The 9,126-nt window shown below is 50.7% G+C and overlaps 2 protein-coding genes and 1 non-coding gene across 5 annotated transcripts in view; 2 read left to right on the top strand and 1 right to left on the bottom strand.

Moving 5' to 3' along the window:
- Positions 1-3,745: 3,745 nt before the first annotated feature.
- On the bottom strand, positions 3,746-3,827 carry Trnas-gcu. The gene has a single exon. It is a non-coding gene; the product is annotated as a tRNA-Ser (tRNA).
- Positions 3,828-4,241: 414 nt separating this feature from the next.
- B4gat1 (beta-1,4-glucuronyltransferase 1) lies at positions 4,242-6,420 on the top strand. The gene is made up of 2 exons (XM_008822261.3): positions 4,242-5,435; positions 5,615-6,420. Exons 1-2 carry the CDS (start codon positions 4,380-4,382, stop codon positions 5,804-5,806), a joined length of 1,248 nt encoding a protein of 415 aa, XP_008820483.1. The 5' UTR covers positions 4,242-4,379; the 3' UTR covers positions 5,807-6,420.
- A 137-nt stretch (positions 6,421-6,557) lies between these two features.
- Brms1 (BRMS1 transcriptional repressor and anoikis regulator) overlaps positions 6,558-9,126 on the top strand; it is an 8,297-nt gene continuing 5,728 nt past the window's right edge. For all 3 annotated transcript variants that reach the window (XR_003847638.1, XM_029558175.1, XM_008822260.3), the window contains exon 1: positions 6,558-6,780. The gene's annotated coding sequence lies outside the window, so the exon portion shown is untranslated. The remainder of the gene's footprint in view (positions 6,781-9,126) is intronic.

The raw sequence follows: 9,126 nt of genomic DNA, 5'->3' as shown, positions 1-9,126 counted from the left end.
GTGGGGAGAGGCTATGGGAGGGTGCCATCTGGGAAGTGGGCATATAGTTGAATAAGATGGTTTGGGATGTTCTGTGTGATACACACACACAAAAAAAAATCAACAAAGTTTTAAAAATGTATTATATTTGAGGAGGAAGCGTGGAAATAAATAAATAAATAAATAAAAATAAACAAGTCAGCCAGGTGTGGTGGCACATGCCTTTAAATCCTAGCACTTGGGAGGCAGAGACAGCTAGATCTCTGTGAGTTCAAGGCTGGCCTGGACTACATATCCAATTCCAGGATAGCCAAGGCTACATAATGAGATTCTGTCTCAAAAAATAAATCAATCTATAGATGATAGATAGATAGATAGATAGATAGATAGATAGATAGATGATAGATGATAGATAGATGATAGATAACTCTTTAAAATTCAGCACTGGGAAAGCAGAGACAAGAAGATCTTTGAGGGTTGTTGTCCAATTAGCCCAGCCATTCAGTGAGCCCCAGCTCCCAGTGAGAGACTGTCTCAAAAACACGGTGGATGATTCCTGAGGGAAAAATATGGGAGGCTGGCCTTGAACTCACAGCGATCCGCCTGCCTCTGCCTCCCGAGTGCTGGGACTAAAGGAGTGCGCCACCACGCCCCGCAAAAATTAAAAAATTAAAAATATATATTCTATTATTTTTATTTTATGTGTGTATTGTCAGTTTTAGGAAGGTCAGCTATTCGTCATCTAGCAGCAATCACTTGTCAATATTCCTTTAGGTAAAATTGGGGTCTCCTGTCTATTTTCCCAGTGTTATGCTGGGTTACTGTCTGGGAGTCCCTTTGGCCACCCTGGCCAACAATTCAAAAGAAGGTGTCTCCTACTGGCATTGTTGCTTGTTATGTAGCCTTTAGCTATTCATATGGACTCTTAAAAATTATATCGGCCCCTTTAATCTTTGGTTATACTTTCCTTTTGGGTGTGTACACACACACACACAGGAAAGAGAACAGACCCTTCATGGCCTTTTGAATTTCAGTCAGGCTTGTGCTAAAGGGTTCAGGACCATCAGGTTCTCCAGGTTACTCAGAGACACACAAAACAGAACTCAGGATTTGATATGTGGCTGTGGATTTGTGGGACCTCCAAAGGCGGGAAAGAGACTCCACCTGGACCTTGCAGCTCCATGATCAGATCCCAGCACTGGAACTCTGACCCAACTCCCCAACTCTGAGCCTCAGTTTCTACACATGCCAGACCTGAGGGGTAACAGTAAGCACTGTACCAAGAGATGAGGGCTTGGGCTCAGCGTTTACTCTGTCTCTTCAGCTGGTCACTGTGTTGATAGACAAGTGCAGGCCAAGCTCTGGGAGCATCAGACAGACTATCAGTGCAAAGGCTGCCCCAGCCCACAGGTTTGGATTGTCTATGGAATCCATGCCCTTCCCTGCAGGGAACAGTCTGTAGAGGAAGTCGTAAGGGATTCTGGGCCACCAGACCCTGTCTGTGCATCTGGCACTCACCGATAACCAGCCTGGACTACAAGATCAGGTCACTCTCAAAAATAAAAATAAAAATAAAAAACTTACCACAAAAAGAGTCCTTTGTATAAAATATTTATTTTGAAGTTCGATTTTAATAGTTTTATTTTAGAAAGCCTACTATCATGAGTTCTTTAGTCTGTGAAGAAAAATAATGTGTTGAAAACTGAATGTACTGGGAATAGGCTAGAGAAATGGCTCAGCCAAGCAGTTAAGAGCACTGGCTGCTCTTACAGAGGACCCGAGTTCGATTTCCAGCACCCACATTGTGGCTAACAACCTTCTCTAACACCAGTTCCAGAGGATCCGATGCTCGCTTCTGACTCCGTGGGCATTGCACAACATGGGTGTACTTTCACACATGCAGGCAATACAGTCATACATGTAAAAATTATAAGCTTTTTTAAAAAAAGCCTGAATGTACTGATCTAGAAAATATTTTTATTTTATGTGTATGAGTGTATTGCTTGCATGTATGTGAGTGCACCAGTGTCATGTGATGCTGCGAAGGACAGAAGAGGCTTCGAATTCCCCTGGAACTGGAGTTAAGGATGGTTCGTAGCCACCATGTGGGTGCTGGGGATCGAACCCGTGTCCTCTGCAAGAGCAGTTGGTGCTCTTAACCGCTGAGCCATCTCTCCAGCCCCTAGAAAGTATTTTAAAACATATATTTTAAATATACACACAAAAAATGAAAGTTTGGAAATGTGATTATTACATGGAATTTGATTAATCAAAGTTAGTACTAATGGCTTGGTGTGGCGGTGTACACTTGGAAACCCAGTACTTGAGAGGTCGAGGCAGGAGGATCAAGAGTTCAAGGTCGCTCTCAACTACATGGTGAGTTTGAGGCTACCCTCTGGGCTATATAGGATCTGGCTCAAAACAAACAAAAATAGTTATTAGTGTAATTCAAATTTTTATTTTTAGGGGCTGGAGAGATGGCTCAGCGGTTAAGAGTACTGCCTGCTCTTGCTAGAGGACCCGGGTTCAATTCCCAGCACCCACATGGCAGCTATGAACCATCCTTAACTCCAATTCCAGGGGAATCCGACGCCCTCTTCTGAGCTCCACAGCATTGCACGACACGGGTGCATTCACGTACATGCAGACAACACACACATAAAATAAAAATAATAGAATATATATTTTTTAATTTTTTTATTTTTGCGGGGCGTGGTGGCGCACTCCTTTAGTCCCAGCACTCGGGAGGCAGAGGCAGGCGGATCGCTGTGAGTTCAAGGCCAGCCTGGTCTACATAGTGAGTTCAGGTCAGCTGGGACTACAGGGAGACCCTGTCTCAAAAAGACAAAAAAACAACAACAAACAAACAAAAAACCTCAACGGACACCAGGTCGGGTTTCTGAGTTGGGTATACAAGGCCCGTGCTGAAAGGATTTGAACTTAAGCTTTCCCTCACTCCTTGACCCCCGTCTTCAGTGCAAAGGACAGCGTCTGTGTGTGCAGGGTCCCTGCACCAGTGCCCAACAGCAGCCTGGCAGAGAGTTGGTGCCCCTGAGTGCTACTGTACCGAGCTGCAGCCTATGAAACCTCCCCGCCCCGCTGGCATTTAGTGCCCTCCCCAGTTTGTGCCAGGGCTCCTTACCAAGACTCAGTGTTCTGCCCTAAAGGTGCCCCCCACCCCAGACTAAACCAAAGGAATGTGAAGCAGTTATTACACATAATCAATTACGCGGTGGAGATGCCTGCCCTTCCCCATGCTTCTGCTGAAGGTTTCATGGGTCAATTAACCCAAACGCTAAGTGCCTTCAGTAAATAGTCAGTTGGAATATTCGAAGCCTTCTGCCTAAGCGTGTGTGTTGGCACCAAGGGGAGTGTAGAAAGGACTTTACCACCCTGGGGGAAGCGGGAGGAACCGGTAGTTCCAGTAAAGTAATAATTTAAATAGACACTACTACCCTCCAGTGGGGGCTTCTGTAATTCGTGCAGATAACATCAGAAGTGGTCTAGCCAGAATAGGGGTGCCAGTCTTCCGCGCCGTCGGACCCCTTGAGCCATCCTTGGGAGATAGGAAAGACCACCACTGGCCGATGGCTGGAACGTTCTGACACCCGAAGTAGGAACTCGCAGGAGATGCAAAGTGGACAAACACCGGAGAGAGCACCGACTCTCACCCAAACCCTGCAGTCCTCCGGGTTTCCTTCACTTTGCGGCTCTGGGCAGGCAAGATGTGGAAAATTAAGAAGCCTTCTCCGCTGTAAAAGAGAGCCGACGAGGATGGGATTCGAACCCACGCGTGCAAAGCACAATGGATTAGCAGTCCATCGCCTTAACCACTCGGCCACCTCGTCCCACACACGGCACTTTCTTCCACATTCCCATATCGCTCATCTCTTCCGCACCTTCCGGACTCCAAGCTTCGTTCTCCAACACTGACCTGGAAAAACTGAAGAAAAAGAAACGGTGATAAGGAGTTTTAAATTCTTCTTTCCTCCGGCTTCAGCCGGGAACCGCGCCATCCTCTGCTAAGCTGCAGCCGCGCTGTGAGTGCACTGGTTCTCCTCCCCGAGTGCGCACGAACGCACCGGGGATTCAGGACGCGCGTGGTTCAGGGGGCTGCGCCCTGACTCGGAGGGGAGAGATGCGCGTCCTGGGGTCCGCGGGCAGGTGCGGCGGGTGCAAAGCGCGCCTCGCGGGCGGAGGGTGCAGTAGCTCCTCCTCTCTCCCAGAGGGCGAGCTGGCTCGCGCCTGGATCCGCGCGGTGGGCGGGGCTGCGCGCGGGGCTCGGCCGGCCTCGGCTAGTCTCGGATGCGCTCGGAAGGCTGCGGTAAATCCCGGCTTGCGGTGGCTGGCAGAGGCTACGGCCCGGTGGTCCCCGCCGTGCACCCGGAGCCCCGAGAGCCATGCAGATGTCCTACGCCATCCGGTGCGCCTTCTACCAGCTGCTGCTGGCCGCGCTAATGCTGGTGGCGATGCTGCAGCTGCTCTACCTGTCGCTGCTCTCCGGACTGCACGGGCAGGAGGAGCAAGAACAATATTTCGAGTTCTTCCCGCCTTCCCCGCGGTCCGTGGATCAGGTCAAGTCGCAGCTCCGCACCGCGCTGGCCTCCGGAGGAGTCCTGGATGTCAGCGGCGATTACCGCGTCTACAGGGGCCTGCTCAAGACCACCATGGACCCCAACGATGTCATCTTGGCCACGCACGCCAGTGTGGACAACCTGCTGCACCTGTCAGGGCTACTGGAGCGCTGGGAGGGCCCGCTGTCCGTATCTGTCTTCGCGGCCACCAAGGAAGAGGCGCAGCTGGCCACGGTGCTGGCCTACGCGCTGAGTAGCCACTGCCCCGACATGCGCGCCAGGGTCGCCATGCACCTCGTGTGCCCCTCGCGGTATGAGGCCGCTGTGCCCGATCCCCGGGAGCCTGGGGAGTTTGCCCTGCTGCGCTCCTGCCAGGAGGTTTTTGACAAGCTAGCCAGGGTGGCCCAGCCCGGGGTCAATTATGCCCTGGGCACCAACATCTCCTACCCCAATAACTTGTTGAGGAATCTGGCTCGAGAAGGGGCCAACTATGCCCTGGTGATTGATGTGGACATGGTGCCCAGCGAGGGGCTCTGGAGAGGCCTGAGGGAAATGTTGGATCAAAGCAACCAGTGGGAAGGTATGGCCCTGGTGGTGCCTGCTTTTGAAATCCGCCGAGCCCGCCGGATGCCCATGGACAAGAACGAGCTGGTGCAGCTCTATCAAGTGGGTGAGGTCCGGCCCTTCTATTATGGACTGTGCACGCCCTGTCACGCACCCACCAACTATTCCCGCTGGGTCAACCTGCCAGAAGAGAGCTTGCTGAGGCCTGCCTATGCAGTGCCTTGGCAGGATCCCTGGGAGCCGTTCTATGTGGCTGGAGGCAAGGTGCCCACCTTTGACGAGCGGTTTCGGCAGTACGGCTTCAATCGAATCAGTCAGGTGCCTAAAAGGGAGAGGGTAGGTGGGACTGGGGGAGGAGGTGTGTCAGGGATGGAGTAGCCATTAATGGGAAAGGAGGCAAAGCCATGCTAGTTTGGGAAGTGGTTGGATGGTGGAGTGTGGCCGTTCGGGCCCTGGGGATGTCATCAAACTATTCTGATCTGTCTCTTCCTCTCCAGGCCTGTGAGCTGCACGTGGCAGGGTTTAATTTTGAGGTGCTGAATGAAGGTTTCCTGGTTCATAAGGGCTTCAAGGAAGCACTGAAGTTCCACCCCCAAAAGGAGGCTGAAAATCAGCACAACAAGATCCTTTACCGCCAATTCAAACAGGAGTTGAAAGCCAAGTACCCCAACTCGCCCCATCGATGCTGAGTTTCCCCTCCCCTGGTCTGAGAAGTTCCAGCCCTCTGGCTCCTCAGGCCTGACTGGGGTAAGAAATGTCACTCCACTTGACAGAGGTAACTGTGGTTCCGGACACTGGACTTGAACATAGGGTGCTGGGAGCAAGTCCTAGCTTTACCACTAACTAGCTGTGTGGCCTTGAGCAAATCCTGCTACCTCTCTGAGCCTCTGTTAGTCTGTGGAAAGGGAGGTGACCGTACCTACCTCACAGAACTGTTGGCCGGCTCAGAGGAGATGCTGTATGTGAAAACATTCTGTATGCTTCGTAAAATGTGAAGTATTAATATTATTACAGTGTTATTATTGCTATTACTATTATTATGATTAACAATCTTGGGTGGGTTGCAGCAGAGCACAAAGTATGAATGAGATAACTTAATGGACTTAATGAAGTGGACCTTTGGAAAGGCAAGTTCTCAGATCTGGGGTAGAACCCAAGTTTCAGGGTTCTCCCACGCCCTCGCCCTCGGCGCTTCCTGCAGCAGGGAAGGGTCTGCAGGCCCTGGGAGTGGAAGTCTGGGATCGGTGCCCTCCTGCAGGCTGGGCTGCGCGGATGACAGTGTAAATAAAGGCGTTCACACCCACAGCTGGCTCCGTTACTCTGAGCTGGGCGCGGGAGGGGCCAGCTGCGGATTAACCGCTTGCACGCCGAGGGGAGACGGCTGTGGACCGACGGGCACGGACCATCCCTCTGCGGCCTGGGAGTCTGTCAGCCGGTTACTATGGAGACCGGTCCGCGGTATCCCAGCATGCCTGGACAAAGTGGTACAACTATAAGTCCGGGCGCCTCATGATGACGTACACGGAAGCGCCGACAAGCTCCACCTCTTGGGGAAAGAGGGACGTGCGCTGCGCTTCCGGGAGCGCGGCGGCGGCAGTTACTGATCAGGTTCAGCAGCTCTCGGGGAGTCTTGGACGTGAGACCGGAGCCCCCTGTCCCCGCGGTGCGTATCACCACGCCCAACACCCGGCTCGGCCTTCCGGGTCGGAGCCGAAACGGAGACTTAACCCGTGGAGCTGCCCGGCCCTGCGCCGTTGCATTTGAGGATGGGGCGGGGCGGGGCGGGGCGGGAGGCTTCGGGGTGCTGCAGAGAAAATCAGTTCGGGGAGGTGGGGAGGGGGTCTACCTTCTCTGGAGGCGTGACCTCGAGGTGCTTACGAATCTGGAAAGAAAATTGCGTGTGCACAGTGCTTTACAGTGTGCTTCTCCGTTCCTTAATGCTTGTGTTTACAGCCTTCAGTGGTTTATGTCCTGCCTACACCTGGGCTAAGGAGGGGAAAGGGAGGTGTAATTTCATTCAAGGAAGTCAGAATGAGAGGCAGCTGGAGGAAAAGAGATGTCTTTCAAGGTCCATGCACCTAACAGTGAAAAGGAATTGTCAGTGCAGGGAACTGAGGGTTTTTAAAATTTAATGTGTGTGTGTATTGTCTGAATGTAAGTGCACCCGTGCCGTGCAATGGCCTTGGAGGTCAGAAGAGGGCGGCCTATCCCCTGGAACTGGAGTTATGGATGGTTGTTCACCACCATGTGGGTGCTGGGAACCAAACCTGGGTCCTCTGCAAGAGCAGCCAGTGCTCTTAACCACTGAGCCATCTCTCCACCCCCTGGAACTGAGGTTTTTAAGTCATATTCAGATCATTGAGGAACTGGGACTAAACTTTCCTGTAGGTCAGGCACTATAATTACTTGAATGGATGTCAAGGAACAATGAGAAGGGTTGCCAAGAAATAAAAGCCAATCCTTGCACTGCAAAGGTTTATTCTGTTTAATTTGCATTTGCAAATCTCCAGTCACCTAGTGAACCAGTACTGCACTGTGTGCATAAGACAGATGTGTAGCCCCTGCCCTCGTGATGCTTTCCCACACTCACTGATGCAAATTAAGAAGGTTTCCGGAAAGGAGTGGTGGCTACCCCATGGGGAAGGCTTATGGAGCAGGAACCTCATAGTGAAATGGAAGTTCTCAGTTGGCAGAGTCTGCATGGAGGACTGCTTGCTCTCCCAGGTGACCTGGCAGCACTGGACTGTCACTTCTCCCTCTCCAGCTTTGGATTTTCCCACCTCCTCTTCCCATGCCTCCTTTGTTGATCTTGAGAGTTCCATCTTGGCCCCCCCCCCATACACACACATTCTACCTTGTTGATCACACTGACACAAAGTAGTGAACATTTATCATATGTAGCTGACCAAGTCTCTGAAGTCTGGGTCTACCAGCAGTTTAGACACCTGTGTCCCTGGTCCCTCCTATCATCTGGTATTTGCTATTCACTCCGCCAGGAATGTTCCCATGTCAGCTCAGCCCTCATCAAGTCTGTCTTCCTTTCCAAGCCACTGCTGCAGCAAGCGGCAGGTCCCGTCTAGAGACCCCTCCCATAACACTCTAGTTTTCACTGTCTCCACACCGTCATAAAGGTCTGTTTCTTTGCCCTGTCTTTCAGGAACTTGTAATTTCCTTGAGGGAAAAGACTGCCTGTCCCATCTGTGCTCTAGCACCTACCACAGTGTCTGATGGTACCTAGCCTATATTGGGTGCTTAATATTAGATGAATGGAGAGAAGAGAAATACTTAGCACTGTTTAATGTTTCTGAATGGTCAGCTAAGATGAGCTCTGAAAAATACTGGCATTTGCTACAAGGAATCTGTTTAACTCTACCAGATTAGTTTTAGTGTAAATGATGGTTACTAAGAAAGACTGAAGGAGTAAGAGGCCAAAGTAGGAACAGCAAATGCACATAAAGCCTGGAGAAGATGGCAGTTAAGTAGACTGGGTGAATACTCATATTTCTGCATTCTTTTCTCTATTTGGGTTTGTAAGACAAGGTCTCACTAAGAAGCCCTTGCCAGCCTGTAACTCACTCTGTAGACCAGGTTAGCCTTGAATTTCTTGGCTGAAATTATAGATGTATACCATATCAGGCTTGAATCCTTCTGCCTCTGCCTCCTGAGTGCTGAAATTACAGGCCTGTATCACCCACCACACCTGGATGCTTTATTTTTATTTGGTTTCCTCAGTGCAAGGGATCTGGCCCAGGTCCCCATGCATACTAAGTAAGCACTCTTGTCATCTGACTGTACCCATAGACACCTGCTTTCGAAATTGTTTTTTAAGAGAGTTTTACCATCTCAGACTGGCCTAGAACTTGCCATCGTTCCTCCTGAGTCAGCCTTTCTAGGGCTGAAATTACAGATGTGTACTATATCAGGCTCTTTCTGCTTATTTATTTTAAATTTTATTTTTATTTTATGTGTATGAGTGTATTGCCTGCATGTATGTGAGTGCACCCGTGTT

Source organism: Nannospalax galili, unplaced genomic scaffold (genome assembly GCF_000622305.1).
Source record: "Nannospalax galili isolate Female #2095 unplaced genomic scaffold, S.galili_v1.0 scaffold1328, whole genome shotgun sequence".
Taxonomy (NCBI): Eukaryota; Metazoa; Chordata; class Mammalia; order Rodentia; family Spalacidae; genus Nannospalax; species Nannospalax galili.
Note: the sequence above shows the minus strand (reverse complement) of the source record. Positions and strands in the feature narration are given on the sequence as shown.

What these genes read in the sequence shown, in the direction of transcription:
- B4gat1 (XM_008822261.3), top strand. Translation starts at nt 4,380, where the DNA reads ATGCAGATGTCCTACGCCATCCGGTGCGCCTTCTACCAGCTGCTGCTG. An exon ending in GCTTCAATCGAATCAGTCAG is followed by an intron (nt 5,436 to 5,614) that starts GTGCCTAAAAGG and finishes CTTCCTCTCCAG; the next exon opens with GCCTGTGAGCTGCACGTGGC.